The sequence below is a fragment of the Dendropsophus ebraccatus genome, chromosome 4 (genome assembly GCF_027789765.1).
Source record: "Dendropsophus ebraccatus isolate aDenEbr1 chromosome 4, aDenEbr1.pat, whole genome shotgun sequence".
Classification (NCBI taxonomy): domain Eukaryota; kingdom Metazoa; phylum Chordata; class Amphibia; order Anura; family Hylidae; genus Dendropsophus; species Dendropsophus ebraccatus.
In genome coordinates, this window is record NC_091457.1 from 136,009,142 (window position 1) to 136,032,295 (window position 23,154).

The 23,154-nt window shown below is 42.0% G+C and overlaps 1 protein-coding gene across 3 annotated transcripts in view; it reads right to left on the reverse strand.

Annotated features, from left to right (window-relative positions):
* The window catches only part of EFCC1 (EF-hand and coiled-coil domain containing 1), a 74,888-nt gene that overhangs the window by 46,746 nt on the left and 4,988 nt on the right, over positions 1–23,154 (reverse strand). For all 3 annotated transcript variants that reach the window (XM_069967107.1, XM_069967106.1, XM_069967105.1), the window contains exon 2: positions 19,513–19,913. In XM_069967107.1, the coding sequence (XP_069823208.1) occupies positions 19,513–19,913 (401 nt within the window). The remainder of the gene's footprint in view (positions 1–19,512; positions 19,914–23,154) is intronic.

The window sequence follows — 23,154 nt, forward strand, 5'->3', positions numbered from 1 at the left end:
TTCATTATTATTTCCCCACCACCCCCTGCCCATACTTTGCCCGGAGTACCCCTTTAAATGGCCACTGTCCACTGACACAACTTCCCTATACAATAAGGCTATTATTTTTTGAAACCCCCTTGTTATTATTGAGCTACTTTTCTTTCCAGATGGTTCTAATTATCTATTATTAGGCTCAAAAACTGTTAAGTTTGCAACTAATTTCCCTGAATGAACCAAACGTCATGACTCCACCACCGTGGTACAAACAATCACGCCCTACGGCTAAGGAATAGCTTTCTTGGAAAGCCGAACAAACATAGTTGCCTAGATACAAAGATTCTCTCTGGGGCCAACAATCTGACATTTGTTTAATATTGAAATGTCCTTTTTCATGACAGATTCCTGTAGAATATTTTAGAGAACATTTTGATCAAATCTGCTAAAACAAATGACTATAAAAATGTTTTAAAGGGAATAAGTCATCAGAAAATCAGCTATTAAACATAGTTTTGAAGAATTTTTGATATTCTTATTTTCTAGTTTATTATCTTTATTTGAAAATAATCATTTAATCTTGCCATTTTCATTCTCACCACTAAGCCAATAACTAGGTTGGGGCTTCCTGGTATGTCTGTGATGATAAGGAGGAGGCTTCTTAATAGTGATCTATTACAGAATTACAATGAATGTGACCAGTAGATAAAGAGACGACAGATGATGTTCACAGCTCAGCCTCCCCTCCCTGTGGAATGAACTTTACAAAGGTCACAGAGCATTCCCACAAACTTTTCTCGTCCATGCCAATTGGACATTGCAAAGTATATATCTAAAAGTTTTTGAAATCCCCCCCCCCCCAAAAAAAAAAGTTGTCTGTCTCCATAATAATGTACAAAAGATAAAAAAAATGTTTACTCTAGTTAGCTATACATTTCTTTTAAGCAAGATATAAACATTTTCTGGTAGATTTGTCATTTAGAGGTTATGATTATTGGGCCAAATGTTTTGCTAGGCTGATTTTATAGAGACTCTCTTTATTCATTGTGGGTATACATCAGGAGGCTACCTAACATATACCTTCATCATATAGATACGGTAAGAGAGCTGCCACCTGTATCATACATAGTGTCCCATTTATAAAAAAAAAAAAAAGAATCCAATATGGAGGTGTTTTTCTGGATCTGGACATCTGAACTACTCAATCGGGCAAACCTTTGGCCTCATTTGAATAATGCTGGACTATCCTGACACATACCAGTAATATGCATTGCTAAACCCAGTGTGGGATATCTCACCAGTAGTATCGGCAGCTTACCTGCTTGTCTGTTTGAACTTTAGCTAGTATTTCCTAAAACAATACAGGGATTTCTGCTACTTCTCTTTCTTCACTTCTTGCATTAAACTATTTTCCAAAGTCTTTCATAACCTTGAGAAAGTGTGCAGTGTCCTGGCCTTCTGGCTGACAGACCTGCCTTCCAGATCAACTCCAAAGCTCATCAGAGAGTCTGTCCACGCACCAGGCCTCCCAGCTGGATGGAAAACAGAAGCCAAAAGGTCAGAGCTTGTCAGTCTGTTGCTGTGTGTGTTTTTGTTATTATTGTACTTTGTCTTTGTTCTTAGGGGTGTTTGGAATGGGATCTCTGGGATCTCTTACTCTCCTGTTTTTAGAGGTAGAGGTCTTTATATCTTATAAGTCACATTTTAGGTAATTACAGGTAATGACTATGAGACCTAATTATAATGCGGCTTTTAATTTTGCTCCTCTGCATTTGTGCTTGTCCCATTTTTTTTTTATAAGCGCTTCTGATTTAATCTATGGGCTTTCACATGTGTAAAAAAAAATCATTATTTTCACATTTAATTATTCCAATGATGATCTATTGCTTCATAACTTTATACAACACTGACACGCAGATTTTACTGATGGGCTTAGCCAATAACCTGTGGCCATCTACTACTGGCATGGCTGTAGGCATCATCACAAGATTGGACCCTGGTTGGTCCTCTATGGTCAATTAATATTCCCTGACATCAAGAAGAGATCTTGTAAATAATCTGCCCATATTATAAAGCAAGGGCTGTACTGTTATAGTGATACAAGATCGATTTTGACCATAGAGCTACACCTGCTGTCCAAAGTAGTGTTGACCGGAGAGGCAAAACTGTTTGGGTTCAGCAACTTTTTCCGAACCCGAATGCTCGGCATTTGCCACCCTGCAGCTGCAGAGGTGTAGATGCAGCCCAACGGAGTCCTGGAAAATACAGCGTAGGGCCGGGTTCACACATCATAAGATACCGGCTGTTCTGTGACCCGGCCAGGTCACAGAACGGCTATTGTCAGTGAACATCATCCCGGCCGGTACTGCAGGAACAGCTGGATGATCTTCATTTGTGCTGAATTGGGATGTGGACTTACACGGATGCCAATTCACCATAGCCAACAATAGAGAGTGTGGCCAGAGCCGCACTCTCCATTGTGTGAGCTGTCAGTGTTGTGCAGCCACTATTCAATGAATAGCGGCTGCACAAAACTGACATGTCAGTTTTTCGTTCGACCGCTAGGGATCCCGGCTGGAGTGTATACTATGAGTATACGCTCCGGCCGGGATTCCCTCAGACTGCAGTGCAAGGTAACTTTTGTATTAATCACGGCCATTGTTGCAAATCTGTATGAACATAGCCTGACTTCTGCAGCTGTGGGTAGTCAAATGCAGAGTGTTCAGGTTCAGAGAATGTTGCCGAACCTGAACAGTCGACCTGCTCAACACTAGTTAAAAGCAATACACTGAGTTATAAGTAATCTTGAGGACTGCAAATGGCAATTAATGGCTCCCAGACCCTGCCGCAAGGCATTTTCCCCCCAGTAGTGATGATGTTATGACTCGGGGGAAAATGCCTGACCCGGCTGCTCAGTCAATCAGTGGCTGGAGTGGTGTCCTGCCCCAGTCACAGACTGGCTAAGCAAGCTGTCAATCAGCCGAGTTGTGGCGTCGGCTGAGAAGAAGATCCTGGAGCGGTAATCTGGCGCTGGACAGGCACAAGAACAGGTGAGTAATGGTGGTTAGGTTGCCCCCTCCCCCATCCACATTTTCAAAAAATCATGGCAGCTCTGGACTTCTCCTTTAATAGTAAAAAAACAATCTTGCATCACTACAAAAAGTAACAGTAGTGCCCTGGCCTTAGGCAGATGCTCATACAAATTTGGGCAGCGTCTAGCAAATAACAATGGTGATAAAATGTCTTTAATAGAAACTGCCTATAAAACTGAATGTAGACTATATTATGTTTCAATTATGGTAGGTATAGCTAGGCATGAATCAGTACATGTCACGCCATGCAATATTTTACATTAGAATCCATATAAAATATTGATATGTGAATTACAGTATTACAGATGAGACATCATTATTGCTTATGAGTAAATCTATCAAGACTGTTTAGCAAATAATGCAAGTAAAGGACGGCTATTGAGTGGCGCGCACAGACTGATGCACAGCTTAATACTGATGTCAGCACAGTTTTATTAGCCCTGTGAGTGGCCCAGATGCTGGAAGTGCTGTGTGTGCACAAATCCGGCACTACTTATCTCCTCCTGCATCGGCTGCGGTGACACAGTCCTACCGTCTGCTCTGTCACCGAGCAATAATTAAATGCCCCTGCAATCTCTAATTGAGACCCATAACTCGTCTACCTCCGCTCTGCCTGCATACTATTACAATGCGCTGTCATGCAGACTTCATTACCAGATATTGGGAAGAACTATTAGATATCTATGCTTTACAAGTATGGGAAAGTTGTATCAATTTCATTAGAGGAAAAAAAACTTTTTAATAGGGCCCTTGGGAACAGGGTCAGACTTAATTTGGATGGTTCTCTGCACAATAAACTTCTATTGATGTCCTGCTTAGCTTGGAATGACACGTGCCGTTTTGATGCAGCGTTTGAGCCAAAGCAGATTCATAGTGAATGGGAAATATACAGGCAGGATTTATATTCCTCTTTCTTGTTGGATCCATATCTGGCTTTGGCTGGAAAAAAAAAATTATTTAAAAAAACTGCATGTGTGATGCAGGCATTTATTGTCATAGATATCATAGCAACGGCACGAGCTCTCTGCTCTCGAACCTCTCTGTCTCTTTGGCAAAAAGTCACAAAAATCTTGTGCAAAATGGGAGTGCAAAGCTTCATAAATACCCCCTTTTTGTTAATCCGAGGAGCAAATTATAAGTGCAAAGAATATCAAGACCCCTGTAAGTAGTAACAGATGTTTCCCACAGACTTGGGTACCTAGTACTGATGGATGAATAAAGGAAGTGTCTACTGTTATTCAGCATTTGGTATGATAGGTATTATGACAGTTTTGACACAATTGTCCTATGTGTATTAAAGATGTTGCCTATTTTTCTCCCTTACTATAAAGAGGTTGCCTATTTTTCTCCCTTACTATAAAGAGGTTGCCTATTTTTCTCCCTTACTATAAAGAGGTTGTCCAGGAATCTAAAAAAATGTATACAGGGCTGTGGGTTGGTTAAAAATAAAAAACAACCTATACTTACCTCTCCCAGTCCCCCCATCTGCCGCGTTGATGCTGGTGCTTCTCAGTCCTCACCACTAGCTCCTTCTCCCTTATAATGTATTGTCTCAGCAGAAACTTCCTCACTTAGCCAATCACTGGCAGCAGCAGTGTCCTGATTTACCCAGCGATTATCTACTAAGGCACTTCTTGCTGGGACAACATATTATTAGGAAAAAGGAAGCAGTGGTGAGGACCGAAAAACGGTAGGGGACAGGTAGAGGTGAGTATAAGTTGTTTTTAACATTTAACCCACCTCCAGCAATATACATTTTTTTTTAAAGAGGTGGTCTAGTGGAAAAAAATTTTTTTATAAATCAACTGTTGCCAGAAAGTGCCAGAGATTTGTAACTTACTTTGTAAAAAAAAATCTCCAGTCTTCCAGTACTTATCAACGGTTGTATTTCCTGAAGGAAGTGGTATTTTCTTTCTGATCTGACACAGTGCTCTTTGCTGACACCTCTGTCCGTGAGAGGAACTGTCCAGAGCAATAGAAAATCCCAATAGAAAACCTTTTCTGCTCTGGACAGTTCCTGACACGGAAAGAGGTGAAAGCAGAGAGCACTTTGTCAAACTGCAAAAAATACACCACTTCCTGCAGGACATGCAGCCGCTAATAAGTACTGGAAGGTTTGAGATTTTTTAAATAAAACTAAATTACAACTCTGGCACTTTCTGGCATCAGGTCAGAGAAAGAACAGCAGGTGAGAAGAACGGCATTCCAATACTGTTCTTATTACCTCTAAGCAATCCTGGATAAAGCAGAAAAAGAACTTTTCCTGGGACTGATATCTACTCATAGGGGGAAGGGACGCCATTAGCCATTTGACGCCATCAGGCAAACTTTTTGGTTTTAAGTTGTTAGTATGGGAGGCAACCTGGTCTATGTAAGGCCCCAGAGCAGGAGTGTGGTGAGGGAGACTCCAGATGTTAGCAGTTACTGGATATAGAGACAGGCCACTTCCTGTGTTTATTACAGATCCGACTTTTACCATAATATAAGTGGGGCTGCAAAGTTTAATTGCTCACAACATAAATCGAGACATAAAAAGGTTTTCACTCGCTTGCAGTCAGTCTGGCCTCTCAGCACAGCTTGTATATTACTGCTGAAAGCTGATTAGGCTGAAATGGAGGCAATTTAGGGCTGTATTTAAAATAACCAACCCCAGAGGGAAATATTATTTTTTAATATCCAAAATTAAGAAGACGGCCTGGGTTTGTTAAGTGCACCTTGATAGAAGACTACATGGATTTTTCAATAAAACATTACTTCATGTAATTAATCTATTATTAGAAAAAGTTATAATAAAAAAAAATTCCACTTCCTCGACGCATAGCTATACACCCTAAGTTATATTGCCTTCCTTCACAAAGTATAATAATGAAGATTAATGCTAAACAAATTGCTTGAGCCAGTTAAAATGAAAGTTACTTATACCTCAAATTTTCACGTATAGTAATAATATGAATTATTATTATCAGCAACTTAGACGAATCTAACCTGCTGATAGCCCCTTATAACACCCAGGACACTGAGGAGGAAGGTATGTGCCTTACCTTCCTCCTCAGTACTGGTCGCGTTCTGTTAGTTGGAGTAAGCTCTACTCCGGAGCACTGAAAGAAGTACTGCCGCGTCACCAGGGCCGGCGTCAGCACAAGGCTTCCCTGGGCAAGTGCTGGGGCCCACAGCATCTCTAGGGGCCCAGAGAGGGAGAGGGGCACGTTTTTCTGATAATCAGCCTGCTCACTGTAGTGCAAGGTGAGAACTAATCATCAGAAGACACAGGAGACAGAGCCGGACCTGCACAGAGAAAGGAAAAGGACCTGATCACATGATAAAGGTCCTCAACCTTACTGTGTGGAGAGCACCCGACAGAGAGGAAGCGGGAGAAGACTTAGCTGTAACTGCTGTGTGTCAGTCAGTGTCTATGTCAATAATGTATGTTTGTACATGTTAGTGTTGTCTCGCGTTATTGTGCATAGTGTGTAAATGAGGGGCCCATGGAGGCTCTGTCGCCCAAGGGCCCACAAAAACCTGGAGCCGACCCTGCGCGCCACCCAGCCTGTCCCACCTCCCTTCCAAGAGCTATGATGTAAACAAGTCCCTGGCTGGCTTTATCTGCAACTTTGTAGCTTCTTTGTAACGCCGTGAGAGTTAATCTGAGGTCAAGATGCTAAAGAACTCACTGTGATTATCCCTCCCAGCATTACAAAGTTGCTACAAAGTTGCAGATAGGGACTTATTTATATCAGCTGTCTCGGAAGGGAGGGGGAGGAGGGGGAGACAGAGAGAAAAGCTTACACACAGATTTTTGTTAGTCTCACCATGGACAGCAACATATGAAAATTATGTTTGAGGTTAATACTCCTTTAATACCAGAGGAGGGGCACTCCGGCTGCAACTTGTTGTCTTACAAGCAGACATAGGAGAGTGAGGAGGAATAGAGTGAGATAATTCCTTTATATTTAGGAGTTCCACAATTAAAATTCTAAGAGGGCTATTCACTAAGAGGCACCTGACCTAATTCCGCGGCGGACCTCTCCACCACGGAATCGCGCCGTGCTCAGTGTGGTGCTGTAAGTGAATAAGCGGATGGACGAGCGTGTGCCCTGTCATTCACTTACAGCAGCACACTGAGCACGGCGGGATTCCGCGGTGGAGAGGCGACAGACTTTCTGTCCTATTTACTCAGTGTGCACATACTCTTATGCCGTGTTTACTCAGTGTGAACTGGCCCTTAATCTGTCCTTTACTCCTGGCTGACCTACCAAATAAACTTCAGTACAAAGTAGGAGACTAATAGATGAATGTATGAGTCTGGAAGATAGTAAGATTACATTACAAAGAATGTGTTTGCTGTGTTACCATAGAGATGTTTAATCTGCATTGGGGCTATAGAACAAACAATTATTTATAATTATTTAGTTAAAATTATTTTCTGGGACTTTATTATTAATGACCTATCCTCATGATAGTCCACCAAAGTTTGCATCCAACTGTGGGCATCCCATAGGTGAAAAAATAAAACAGTCACATTTAATCATCATTATATGTCCAAGAAAAGTTTTACTGGAAAAAATAAATAAAATAAAACAGTTTTACCATAGAGTGCGTAAACATGGGTACCCCCAAAAGTTACAAAATCCCCCCGCCCCCCAAATTTGACCTCATACATAAGAATTATGGGGTTCTGGCATACATTTTATGGTAGATTGAAGGTCACAATTATAAAGTACTGTATTTTTCTGCAACTTTTTACCCCAAAAAATCTTCTTAGAAGTCGTGGGCATCTTATACGCCGGGTATGGTCGCTCCATACGGTGGGGGAGCTCAAAAATGGCCGCATCCCCACCGTATGAGACGATCACTATAAAAAATAAGAAAAAAACAATTCTGCTCAACTGTGACCTTTTCCCGGCAACCGCGTGCCTCCAGTCCGTTCCAGGCGCAGGCAGTGTGACGCAAACTGCCTTTGCCGGAGGTCCCCGAAGCTCTTCCAGGCAACCGAGCGCTTGATCGGAGAAGGACAATCGGCTGCCGGAAGAGCTTCGGGAAAATGACAGAGGCTCCAGAAGTCCCCGAAGCCTCATTCGTTCTCCCAAAGCTCTCCTGGCAGCTTCTCTGATAAGACGCTTGGCTGCCCAGGAGAGCTTCAGGGACCTCCGGCGCAGGCAGTGTAAGCCACACTGCCTGCGTCAGGAACAAGACAGGAGACGCGCGGCTGCCGGGAACAGGTCACAGGGGATTTGATAGTTGTTGTTTTTTTTTTCTTTAGCTGTAGTTAACCCCTCCTCCAGCTAGTAAGTTAAAAGTTAACATTTTCTGACGTATAAGGCAAACCCCTGACAATCTTCTTAAAAGAGGTGGTCTTATACGCCTAGTCGTCTTATACGCCGAAAAATACAGTACACTTGTTCCTGAAAAAAAACGAGCCCTTACATGGCCCTGTAGATGGAGAAATGGTCATTTATGCCATTTTGGGCCGGGTCATGAAAGGGTTAAATACTGGGTTACAGTATAAATTGAGTTCTAGCTGTATGTGCTTAACATTACAAATTATGGCTTCTTTTGAAGCTTTTATGTTATATAGTTATCCTATTATACTAAATCTTCCTTTTTATATTTCATATAAAATACAGAGCTACTAGCGTCCATCGCATTTTCTTGTATTTACCAAGAGGAAACCAATTAAATGGAACTCTCGGAGCTGTCAGGGCTCATTATTCCACCCCATTGTCTAGCGGTGTCGAGGGGTGAGACAAACAGCTCCTCGTTCTCTGGCCCTTGTCTAACTCTAGGGAATTAGGCCAAAGCTTGAGGGTCTCGGCCATTTTCCAGACTCTAAACTTATTGTTACAGAGAGAAAAGCCTCTTCTCCTTGGCAGAACCTTTGTGAAACATTTGCACTGTGTGATAATAAAGAGCAGGAACAGACAGCTGAGCATTTTCATCTGTCTCCAGCTGGTGATTGCCCTCTAACAATGCTCCGCGCCCCTTGTTTTTTTCCCTCCGTTTTTTTCTCTCTTTTCCAGGCGGCTTGATATAAACCTTTCCTCCCATAGGTCAGGTAAAGGCCATGATTCAAGTCAATGGATGATGTTTATTTGAAGTGTCAACTTTTTTCTTTCATCCTCTGAATTTCTTGTATTTGTTACATAAGTATTTTTCACTCCATTTATTTTAATGCACAGGTCACACGCGTCATTCGACGTAATTAAGTATCGAATACCGAATAGACGTTGCTAGACGCAGGTTTAGGTTTCATCCAACATTCTAAATATTATAGATAAACTGTTTACATAAAAGTTTTCTATATACAGTGGTACCTTGGTTAAAGAGTAACTTGGGTTGAGAGCGTTTTGCAGGAGCTCACAGTTTTTCTAAATTGTGACTTGGTATAAGAGCATTGCTTTGCTTTAAGAGCTCCCTATACTGGGTGGAAGGGCGAGTGGGGGAGGGGCATGGTCTGCATAGCGAGGTCTACAGCACTGTACTCTAACCCAGGAAGTCTCCCTCACCTTCCAAATCATAGCAGATCCACTTCAGGCTGGGGCTTACATCAGGGGACAGGACTGTGAAGGTAATCTCTTCATAGCTGTAACCCCTCTCTCCCCAGACAAAGAGCTCTGCATTTATGTACCCACATCTGCCCTGCTCATTCCTTTATACTCCCTACAGTCTCTGTCAGCCCTTGTGTTTACCATCCTCTCCATTTCTGCTATAATGTGCCTGCACTCACACTCAGCTATACACACTGCTGCTATAATGTGCCTGCACTTACACTAAGTCATTCACACTACTTCATGTAATGTTTTCAATAAAACATTACATGAAGTAATGTTTTATTGAAAAATCCATGTAGTCTTCTATCAAGGTGCACTTAACAAACCCACCGCTAGATACACCACTTCCTTCAGGACATACAGCAGCTGATGAATACTGGAAGTGAGGTTTTGTTTAAATAAAAGTAATTTACAAATCCGTATGACTTTCTGGCACCAATTGATTTTATTTTTTTTCTCCAGATTGCCCTAGCATGAGTGCTCCAAAGTCTGGCAAATCTATATTTTTCTCTGGAGTAACCCTTTAATGAAACATAATTAAATTAAAAAAAAACATATTCGATGACCAGGAAATAGATGGTTAACAAAGTAAGGTAAATAATAAAAAGAAAAATAATTTATATAGGTAACAGCAGCGGATTTGCCTTCTGGTTTTAATTATTTTTCAGGTAGGCCTGAAAGTTATTTCAATTTATAAAGTTCTGCTAAGGTAAGGGATTCGCCCTTCTCCACCCTCGCTTCAGTGCCAAGTCTTTCCTAAGCCAATTCTAACATACTGGTTGTAAAGGAAACTGAGAACATGACATGAAAAGCTGTGGATGTTGAGGAACCTACTCTTAGAAAGGCATCCGGTCATGCTTATGCGGGGACCATGCTAACCTTCTGTTTATCATTCCATTTTTGTAGTATATGTACTGCCATAGCACGTAGATGTCCAAGAGTAAGGCAAGTCAGCACTTCCCAAAAAGAAGAAGGCATCTATATGTAGACAGTGTTTGCCGAACACAGGCCTCACTGCCGCCAGTCAGCACCCTACTGCAGATGGGCAAGAACCCTGGAACAAATGTGTCCCTTCTTATTTTGGGAAAGGTCTGACTTGGCTTATTTTTGGTCATGTACCTAAACATTTACTTAAAGGGAACCATTCACCCCGTGGCCCCCGGCAGAAACTGACATACAGTGACATAAAGGTCAATATACTTACCACATCGCTCCCGGTCCCGTCCCGGATCCCGTTGTTGACACGGAGAAATCGCTGATTCTTCTTCTCCCGCCCATTATGGTAATGAGTTGAGATGAGTCCAACGTCCATAGGAAACGACGGACGAGTCCAACTTATTCATGAGGTCCTCTTCTCGTCGCCGCCCATCCACGCCTCCTGGAACTTGATTGACGTCTTCAGTCTTCAGTCTTCTGCCGAATTCCCGCGCAGGCGCCGCTGTGATGGTCTCGTCACCTCTTCTGCGCCTGCGCGGTAAACAGGATACGGTGTTCGAGCAAATCGGCGCACGCGCAGTAAACAGTGAAGCTGCGGAGCGGCTTCAATTGTGAACTGCGCATGCGCCGAAAACGACTGTCACGGCGCCTGCGCGGGATTCGGCGAGAAGAAAGAAGACGAGGAGGAAGAGGACCTGGCGTCAATCAAGTGTCGGAGGCGGGGAGAAGGCTGGACTTCGGACCCGGCGGCGCTCATTACCATAATGGGCGCGAGAAGAAGAATCGTCGATTTCTCCGTGTCAACAACGGGCTTCGGGACGGGACCGGGAGCGATGTGGTAAGTATATTGACCTTTATGTCACTGTATGTCAGTTTCTGCCGGGGGCCACGGGGTGAATGGTTCCCTTTAAAGGGAAAGCTACCTCTAAATGGTGGCACCAGAGAGCTGCTTTGCATATCCTTCCTCATAGAATTCTCAGTAGAACAGGGTTAAATCTTAACCAGAGTTCCCCTTTAAGGTGAAACATTTCAGTTTTCAGATGAATTCTGACTGCAAAGAAGAGGAGAAACAGCAGGGCCCCAATTGTCATGTCATTTTCAATCCCTACTTCTGTTATATTACGTATGTTGGTATAAAAAGTTAAATATATCACAAAAGCAAAAGATAGCAAAATTTTGGCGAGCCCTACTTACATGAGAAAAGCATAAGCCGAAGGACAATTTCTAAATACATGTGTATTACCAAATGCTATCTTTTTATGATCAGTACTGATTCTGGTAATGGGCTCACCTATAAGGAATTATCCAAAGGGGGAGCTTTTGTTAATGGAAAGATATTAGGGATATTTACTTATAATTCCTTAAAATATAGTTCCCTTATCTATAAGAAAACATTGACCAATGCCCCATACAGATACAAAGTCTTTTGAAAATGGTTGTAATACTTTTTGTTTTAATGTTGCCTAATTTCAAAGGTTACTGCCTACGCTGTTGTCAGATATATTAAAGCTTAACTACAAAGCCAAACAATCATAGGTATTGAATGGAATAGTAGTAGGCATAAACTGAAACTTCCATTTTCCCCATAGTTGGGCTTTGGGGTCAAGATTTCGGAGCTCTGAGGCTGTTCCTAGATCAGGCAGCTTATGCTGTAGGATTGTTAGAAGCCATGGGGGTGTATAGGATGTACTCCCTCAACAGGGTAACCAGAATAATCCAGCAGGGAAAGTATCTCATGGGAACGGCTCTTGGCAGAGTCACACTTAAGCTGTGGGCTGAGATGAGCTAACTTTTTAAAAGTTAGGGTCGGCAGGTACGACAAACTTTATTGTAAAGTTCGGGTTCGTCCCAACCAAACCTAAAATGAACCTCATGCAGGTGTTAAGCTGTTGTAGTGCTGTTGTGTTGTAGTTCACAAAGTTCACTCATCTATACTTACCTGGTGTCCTCCTTCTCCATTCTCTGATGTCCCCCCACAGCCGCCAAAATCCCACTCAGCTAACCAATTACTGAGACAGGGGAGCACCGTACCCATTGATTGGATGAGTGGGCTGTCACCCTCAAGACAAGAGTGACAGCCTGCTCAGCCAGTTCAGAAGATTTGGGTCGCTCATCTCTACTTGTTAGCGACTTGCCGGACGTGGGCTTATTTACTGAAAAACTGGGTGTCCATTACAAGGGAATACAAGGATCTTCTCTGACAGATCTCAGTCAGTAGATTCTTGCCCTATGTTCCCTGAACCACATGCATCAGAGTAGATCTTGAAACTCTGGATATCATTTCATAGAGCTCCAGATTTCCTCAGGGGACCTGACAAGTGATTCCATTTTGGAACCTAAGAATAACCAGGACAAAAGGAGGCCAGGCATGTCCTTTGTTGGGTTTACGCTTTTCAACATCTGAAGCAAAAGCAAACCCCCTACTGATTCATTTGGGAAAGAGACATAGAAAGATAACCCAATGAAATCCTGGTAACCCCACTGGCTTTAGATACATTTGTCCTGGTATACATGATTTATACAATTGGAGGAAAACTTTTGATACTAAACAATTCACATGGCCTAATCTGGATGCAAGTAGTTATTATTATTATTACAGTATTATTAATGATACAATAAAGTACTATAAAGTAGTATTTCTAAACAAATGTAAATTACCCAAAGAACAAAAGAAAAAAATGTGTATTTATCTATATTTGAAAGTGCAGCATACAGGAAAGCATCAGCTCAATGAGCAGCTTCTTGGTGCTGTAGAATTCTGTTAATCTGGTACTAGTAGGTCTTATCAATCCACCAACATATTTATACAGGATTATAGATGTAGGAGACATATTGTTACATACAGTACATTTCCTCGCCGCAACCCCCGAGCCTTAAGGATGACTGCGCTACTTAGCTATGGCCAAGGCAGCAGCTTATATCCATAAGAACAAAAGGATAGAGTAGTTGAAATCCAAGATGCCCAATACTTCTCTCTCCGCCATCAACTATAAGGGGAGAGTCATGAGACCCCTATGCGCAACAGAAGCTTAGCCAGTCCTGCCAGAATTGGCTGGTTCACCTAACATATGTCTACCATGTATTGGGGCCTTTAATCATCACCCTAGTCAGCACCAGCCTAATTGCAGTGCCAAGGGCTACCTAACACATACATTTGGGGCATACCAATATCTCATTTCTTCTATAGGACACATGACTCTAAAATTCAAACATGTCCAGACAACCAGTGGAGTCATATAAGTCTTGGCATGCTGCCTACGTATGTATTTATATAATTAGCCTCCCCACCTAACTAGTCACTGTCTGAGATCAAAGCTGCACCCATATTCTAGGTGGATTTATAGTGTGACAATATTATATTTTGACTGTGAGTTTTTATTACTGTCATTATAGAGTCTCACAATATATTTGGTTCTGTAGCCTTAGTCTGGTATTGAGTGCGGCTGCTTCATCTACTAGTAGCCACCAGTATATCTTATCTCCAGATGGATGACATACGATGCGTATGCAGCTATATTATTATCACATTATTTACATTTCTATCAGGAGAGGATAGACATATTCGTTGTTTGCTTGTACGCAGTACAATTCTATAGGCAATCTATATTTAGACAGTATTTCTATGGTGATGTTATCTAGCGGATAAGTATTCCACATTAAAAGTTCTGTACTGTAAGGAATGTGAAGAACAGTTCAGTTCTTATTCCGGCTGGAGCAGAACATAGCAGAGTTCACATCTGCGGACACTTGGTGCTCTCCAAACGTTGCGTCATGTTGTTTTGATGGAAAGAATGCTAAAATGTACTTGCTGGCCACCCTTTGTGATACGAGGCTGTGTGCACTAACACATGGAGTTATGGGATCAGAAAATCGTAATGGACTTTTAAGAGATGCAATCTAGTAAAATAAAGTACTGTGGTTAAAGAGAGATAAAAACAAAGAACAGAGATAACAAAGCATTTAAGATAAAAGTGCATTGTTAGGCATCTATATTAAAGACGCAAATACATGATATGGTATTTTTATGGATCGGCCAATAAATGTATGTATATAGCCTACTGATAAAAGAAGTGGCTTCTCTGTATGTTAAGCTAATATTCATCACTGTCAACCCAAGTAACTGTGCAATGTCCACAGTAAAAGTATTGCACTCCCTATTTCTAGGATGCTGTGCAAGTAGGACAGCTATAAACTATAAACAAGTAGGAAAACTATAGAATTCAAGAATTCAAGTTTCCCCAGAGAGTGCTCTTAGCATGAGCCCTAGGCTTGCATAACCGGGCATAGCTAGCCACTCAAGGTTTCCCGAAATGGTCAAGTGAAGATCACAATATTTCAGCCTTAGCTGCTCTTTGCTCCAATGTGGTTTCTGGAATGTCCGGACTAGTATATAAATTAACACCCCTGATGTAGACCTGAATAGGTTGTGCTAAAACGTAGCGGCACACCTGTTCTGGGACATTACAAAAACAGCCTGTGCAGACCTGTTCTGATCCTTCTCCACTGCAGTTCCAACAGTGCCTGATCTCTGCTCCTCACCAATTCCTGGGAACTGTCTTGACACAAGAAAGGGGCTGCTCGGCCAATCACTTGCTGAGGTAGACTACCACTGTGGCCACTCATTGGTACCTTGCATCAAGGGGCTAATAGTGAGCACAGGAGACCGGGAACCATTGATTGGAATGGAAGCTGCAGTGGCTTTAGAAGTAAAAAAATATATATATTCTGTTTAATGGTCTTTTTCCATTTAAACATAGCCAAAAAAAGCCCCAGATAATGTCCACTGTAAGGTGGAAAATATCAACTATTATACTACTCAACTCAATATTATTATATCTCTATAAATGATATTACCGGTGGCCCAGCACATATCTTGGTTCATATTTGCTCCTCTATCTAATACCAATATATAATAAAACAAAGTTAAACCTATATTCCTGACATTTAGTCTTTAGGATATTGTCCCAGAAAGATTTTCATCCAGTCCCTCCCAACATGAGCGTTGTGTTATTATACCGATGATGGATGTGGCGGTGATCTATAGAACAAAGCCGTCACCATTCATTCTCACTGAGTTCAGACAAATTGTGAGAGATGTGATGTTAATTGCACAAGTGAGCAGATGTGACCTGGAAGTCAGGCACTAAGTGAAAGCGCGGCGTCAAACGTGTATTAATCTTCAGATACGCAACATATGGCCTGTGTACAGTGTATGGATCGGATCTAGCAGTCCCATTTATTACAAGCTAATATGGCGATGAATACAAATGGAGGCTTCTATTGCATTTTATATCTGGATAACCTCATATAGTGTTATGTGGGACTCCTACTGAGTGATGGCTCCATACAAACTCTGATCTGTCTATTGGATACAGCAATCAATTGAACAAATGGACTGCGGAGCTGCTGGGTCCTAGCAAATTCAGATTAGCTCTTTGTGTGACTAATGGACTACAGGAGGCGGTTTTCATCTAGAACCCCTAGAACTAGAACTGAGAGAAATGACTATGCCTAGCAGTATACATTTTTCTTATTAATAACAGTCAATGGCAGATGTATATAACTCTGTTGCCATATGTTCGATGCAATTGCGAATGGCGGCACCAAATGTCATCTCAGACACCCAGTTAAGTCGTCCTTAAACTGTCCATACACATGAGACAAAGGTTGGCCAATTTTGGCTATTTTGGCCAACTATCATTTGTACATTCATGGTGAATAATTGCTTGTGATGACTGATGGCAAACTAATGCTTGACAAAAAAGTGATAGGCCAAGTCGTCACGTGGCAGGATGCTCTTTCAAGACTCAGTGCACTCCTTAGACCAATTTTTAGTTTGTCCAGAGGCGTTACAGTAAGTGTGCAGAGAACTGTTAATCACTAAGAAGGACCACCCCAATGACCAGGGGTGGATTAACTTTACCATAGGTCCCGGGCTGTTCACCAAGCTTGGGCCACCCCCCAGTTTAAAAAAAAATGGATAGCAAAAACACAGTGTGAACCCAGCCATACACAGAGCAATAGCATTTTTCAGAATAATGGAACATTCCCATTGAAGTCTAGAGGAGAAAAAACACCAGTTTGCCAAAGAAACACCATACCCTCAGCCTGCTGCGTTTTGTAAAAGCTGCCAAAGAGGCTCAAAAACACCAAAGAGGAGAGAAAAACGCCACACTAAAAAACGCCATGCCTGTAAGGCAGATCATAAATTTCCACTGACATCCAGCTAACATCTGGCCACTGGCATTATTGCAAAAAAAAAAAAAAAAAAAAAATGGCATGGTGTTTTTATTGGCATTTTTCTAAGATTTTTTTTCAAAATGAACTGGTTTCAGAATGTTATATAGATTTGTAATTTACTTCGATTTAAAAATCTCCAGTCTTCCAGCACTTATCAACTGTTGTATGTCCTGCAGTAAGTGGTATATTCTTCCCAGTCTGACACAGTGCTCTCTGCTGCCACCTATGTCCATGTCAGGAACTGTCCAGATCAGGAGAGGTTTTTTATGGGGATTTGCTGCTGCTCTGGACAGTTCCTGAGATGGACAGAGGTGACAGCATAGAGCACTGTGTCAGACTGGAAAGAATATACCTGCCTGCGGGACATACAGCAGCTGATAAGTACTGAAAGACTGGAGATTTTTGAATAAAAGTAAATTACAAACCTATATAACTTTCTGAAACCAGTTGATTTGAAACAAGAAAAAATAAATTGCCGAATTACCCCTATTAGGCAGCGTGAAGCCAGCATTAAAAGTGTTTCTATGTGACTATTAATGTAGTAAATATCTAGAAGCCTGCTCAGTATACACATATAAGAGAATAAGCTTCTCACCATCCAGTGCTATAATAGGGACATCACAGATACGTAAATAGTTTACATTAAGCAGCGCCTGGATTCATTCCCATTTAAACAACCCAATTTTCGGTGCCATGCCTCTCCTCGTGTACAGCTATAATTTACCGATTAATTTCATAGTCGTGGCGCCCATGGCAGGAATCTGCTGCAGATAAAACAGTTATTGATTTCTTTCTTTTGCTTGAGAACATGTTATCTCCCAGGGGCATAAAGAGGCAGAAATCATTAATAATGGTTCTTAATTGAGGTGTTGTAAAGCCTTCTGGTTTTTGCCACTGGCAGTTTTCTGTTTTCTTTGATGCCTATAAAATTACCAGCTTGAGTTAGCGTTCGGTAATATCAGGAAGCACACAATTTGCAATACTGCTGTGATGTGGGAAGCTTGTATCTGATGCTGGCGGGAGTTTTACATAAACAGCATTTTCTTCTAAAATCAAGTAAAATCACCACTTAATATAATGTAATAAGTCCTTTAAATGTCTTCAATAAGTCTTCCGGGTTTTTAGCACAATGTCATTATATAACTAAGTGGGGGGGAACCAAATCTACATCTCAGGAGCCTGTATTCATTCCTCTGCATTCATCTCTCCTTTCTATCTCTTCCCTGCAAGCACACCTCCTTCTGCCTGCAAGCACGCCTCCTTCTGATGATTGACAAGTTTATGTCACCATCAATCATCAGACAGGAGGTGTGCTTGCAGCATGGAAAGGAGCAAGAACAGAGGAATGCAGAGGAATGACTCCATGATTTGGAGATGCTATGTAAATCCTAATGACTCCAGATACTTCATTTGCATAAAGCACAGGAAGCAAACAACCTTTAATATCTAAACACATATTACTCAGAGACATATATTACAGACATCAGTAAAATGGGTAGTAAATAACCTTTAACACAGTGCCAGCAGCTATACTTTGGAAAATCTAATGACAGATTTTCTTTAACATTTACATAAAGTACATATCATTTGCAAGTCAGAACCCACTACTCAGTATTCCCATATGCAAATATTCAGCAATGACCCTATACCCAGTCCTGTCTAAGTGCACAAGCTTACTGGGCCTACAGGTAAATACAGCCCTGCTAGGGAGATTTGCTCTTCAGGAGACTGAAAAGCATTATATGTGGGAGTTAGACATGAAGCAACCTCAAGTACGCTCGGGTTTGTCCAAACCTGAGTGTGTGGCATTTTATTACCGGCGGCTAAAGAATTGGCATGCAGCCCTAGGGGGTCCTGGAAAACATTAAAACAGCCTATATTATACAACAACTGTGATTTATACGAAAATATACGTGCTTTTGCTGCCTATGGGATCCCGGCCGGAGCGTATAGACATAGTATACACTCCGGACAGGATTCCTAGCGGCGCCGCAAACATCTGACATGTCAGTTTTCTGCGGCTGCTATTCATTGAATAGCGGGCGTAGAAAACCATGTCAGTGCACACAGTGGAGCAAGCTCCATAGAATGCTGTGGGGAGTTCGGATGTGGGCGTGCACGGATGCGCCTGCATCAGAAATCTGCGTCCATAAAGATCATCCGGCCAGTACTGCAGTACCGGGCGGGATGATCTTTTCAAAGACCGGCCGCTCCGTGACCCGGCCGGGTCACGCAACGGCCGGTCTCTTACTGTTTGTGAACATATCCTATGGTTATATCCATGTTTTCCAGGCAGTCTTAGGGCTCCATCCAACTTCTTCAGCCACAGGTAGTCAAATGCCGCACACTTAGGTTTGGATAAACCTGAGGGTACTTGAGGTTCACTCATCTCTATGAGGAAGCTGGACCAGTGCAGCGATTCTATGAACAGTGCCTGTTTGGTGGAGGTGATCTCTCAAGAAACAACTAAGGGTCCCAGCTGCATCCTGGAGATTTGTATATTGGCCAAGTAGTTGAGACCCTTCCCCCCCCCACCCCCACCCCCGGTTATCTCACTACTAGTTCAATAATATTAAACGCGGCCAAATTGAAGTTCTCCAACATGTTTCTCTTTAGAAACAGCTTCTTCAGGGGACTGGGACACAGCACAAATAGCCATAATCTGACATGTTAGAAAAACCCTTGTGTTATCCCATAACGTTCCAGATTTTCTGACTTACCTATAGTACTGCAGTTGAGTCTCAAGCTGGTCTATATGCATCTGGAGAACAGGAACTCTCCGGGATTTTTCTTCCAAGTCCTTCACTTTACTATAACATGCCAGGACTGCTTGGCGGGCATCTTCCACCTTCTTTCTCATCTCCGCCTGTTCTTTCAGCAGCTGCTGGTTTGATTCCTCCAATAGAACCATAACTTTTTCAGTTTTGCTTAACTTCTCTTCCAAGTCTTTCTTCGCTTTGATGACTTCCTCTATCTCTCCATCTTTGGCGCTCTGTATCACGTTGATCTCTCTCTGGACACATCTGGTTGTCACTGTGTAACTTTCAGATAAAACCCTTCTGTTAGCTTTGGTAGCTGTCAAGTCTATTGGCTGCGATGCACGACTTCTATACAGGCCAACCTAGAAAAACATAAAGGGAGAAAGAGACTGAAGTATCTTCCTATTTGTGCTTGAAATCGGAATATGTTCTATTGTATGTTCCACAATACAGACCATGTGAACTTGATTTCCCTTTGACTTCCTACCTTAGTTACCTTTAGCCATCCAGTGTTCTTTATTGTAAAATAAAATGGACCTGTACTTAGAGACGCAATAAATCTTACACTATGTGGTGTTGTTGAGGCCTAAGGTCTTTTATTGCAATCTGCTACAATGATCCTATGCAATAATTCATGGAATATTGCTGCAGCCTTTCCTCCAATAAAACAGATCATAAGTACTGGGTTCTCACTGAATATTGTGGGTTTTACCTTTGATGCTCATTTTATAGTGGGATTAACATTATATTATTTTATTTTACTTTCAATTAACTCATCTTATTTTCTTTTAAGATCTGAACTGGTCTAGTCTAGTATCATTGGGATCTTTACTGTTTAATAAGAGCAGGACTGGCTGCTGTGCATTCTGGTGAATGAAGAGACTACATAAGGGATATAAAGTATCTCAGAATGCAACACAACATGCTGTACTGAATTACAAGAGTGAAAGTATGTGCTGACAATTCACAAGTAGCAATCAGCAGAATTATGAATTCAGCTGTGAATGAGGACTATAATATAAATGTATTCCTAAGAAAGGTAGAGTAGAGATTCTGACTATGCGCAGTGTATTTTACAATTTGTACATTTAGCCATTTTTCAGCATATTACAAATAGCGGTCCTGCTATTCCATCCTCTCCTATTAGGGTCCTTTTACATGCCCCCATATGTGCCAGGACACAGACGAGTACAGGTCTGCAAGATCAGCGCTCATTTGCAGTGCCTTCAAAAGGCTCGATCAGGGCCATTTACTTATATTACTATAAGCCGCACATCTCCAGTTTACACAGGGATATGTGTGGCTAATAGTGAAATACTTTAACACGGCCTAAAAAATGTGATCAGCTAAGGACGGGGCATTTTCCTGCTCCGCTTACTCTTACAGTGTCGTGCGGATTATAGCATATGCTCGTTACATTTTAACCCAGATTTCCTAATACAGTGGTACTTCGGTTCTCGAACTTAATTGGTTCCAGAAGGCAGTTTGAGAACCGAGCAATTTGAGAACCGAGAAGTGTTTCCCATAGGAAATAATGTAAATGTGTTTAATTGGTTCCAGCATTCACCAATAATTACCTACAGCACCCATATACAGTATTACATTGTATAGTGCCCAGTGTAATCACTGAAGTACAAGACAGAACAGCACTATACTGTACAGGACATTATACACAAGAAACATTCAACAAAACCAGTAATTCTAGTACAGTAGTCACCAACTCTTCACTCATCCTTTACTGTATAGAGTCCCCCCTATCCTAGCACAGTACAGGATTGGAGATGGTGGTGGACTGCCTGTACTACTACTGTGCTGTATATGCACTACAGCAGTCTTATACAGCACTGTACGATATGTGAAGCCTTACCAGTGCTAAACTCACCACGTACAACTCACCATCCATGCTTGCAAAAATGTTCAAAGTTTGAATTCTGGACGTTACTTCCAGGTAAATTTTTTTAAGAATACCGCGGTATTACTGTACTTCGAGACTGGGGGCCCAAAAAGTGTTTGAGAACCGAGCAAGGGTTTGAGAATCAAAGCAAACTTTCCTTGAAAATACAGTTTGAGTTCTAAGCAGTTTGAGAACTGAGGTATCACTTTGTTCCTCTTCTAGCCTAGTTTTGCCTCCAATCAGTACAATTACTGTAGTTCTCTGTCCCTATTTCTGCATTATGTAGTCACTGTAGTCTCTCCTTGTTTTATCATGCATTCATTTCGTAAAGTACCCCCAGCCAACCTGTCTCTTTCTAATGATAATGAATGGAGCGGGCCAGCTGGGGGCGGACCGGATTGGTGCTATGGGGCAGGCAGGGGCGGATTAACTTTACCATAGGGCCCGGGCTGTTCACCAAGCCTGGCCCCCCACCCCACTGTAACTATGGCAGCACTAGCCTGCCGTTCATAGTACAGGACAGATAATGTCATGATGTCCCGATTTGTGCAAAATTGCCATTAAAAAAAACTGTGATTTTTGCAAATCATGGCAGAAGTGTAGCCAGGAGACAGTACACCACTGAAAGTATAAGTTTTTTTGGGTGGTCATGGGCCCCCCAGGAGCTCAGGGCCCCGGGCTACCGCCTGAAACACCCCTATTATAATCCACTACTGGGGGCAGGCAGTGCTTTTCTTACACCCTGCCTCCAGTGCTCCTAACAGTCTCACCGCACCATGGAGAACACAATTAACTGCACCAGAACGGCGCCAAGGAGAATGGTAAGACATATAGCTTCCTCTTTCTCCTGTGCAATAGGGGCAGATCATCAGGTTAGAGTTGTATAACCTTCTGATAGTTCCCCTGTAGTGCTCAGTCTTTGTATGCATGTATGTATGCATGCACTTGTAAGAACTCTGATAATGACTGCTCTCTAGTGCTACCTGTTGAAGGTATCTACCCTTGACCCTTGAAGGGCTTATCTACAATTAAAAAAAGCACAGCTATTAGTTCAAAAACAGCACCACCCCTGTCCTGAATTCAGCTCAATCACTTCAATGTAACTGGTGCTGCAAAACCTGCACCCAAACTGAGAACAAGAGATGAGCTGTTTCTGAAAGAAAGCAGCCATGTTTTTCTAAGCCTGGATAACCCCTTTAAAGCAGCCTTAAAACATGGCTTGGGATAAGACAAACCAGAAGTAAGAGTTGCTCTTCTGTAGACAGCTAGAGTCATTGCCCCTCATCATCAGTACAGAGCAGAATACTGGTTGACTAAGTAAGATACTTTGCCCACAGGGAGCAATAGGTGGTTAATAAGATTCTTTATGCCAACATGGTGATCACCCAAAGAAGACACATTAACCCCTCAGACCTACATCACTCCCCTGGCTACTAGCCCTCTGCTCCGTACTGTGACGTTGTGAAGCTTTCCTGGTTGCAATATCTAACGTACCATTAACCAGTATATAGCGGATCTTCAGTCTATGGATCAGCGAGTAAATCTTATGGTCTTATGGCAGGAAAACCTTTTTTACCAACCACTGTTGTAAAGCTGTTAAAGCAGAATAAACCCATAAAAGTCAATGTCCTTAGAGATACATACATACATGGCAATGTAAACTGACACTGCTTGTTCTGTGAGCTATAGGCCCCAGGATTTGAAGGGAA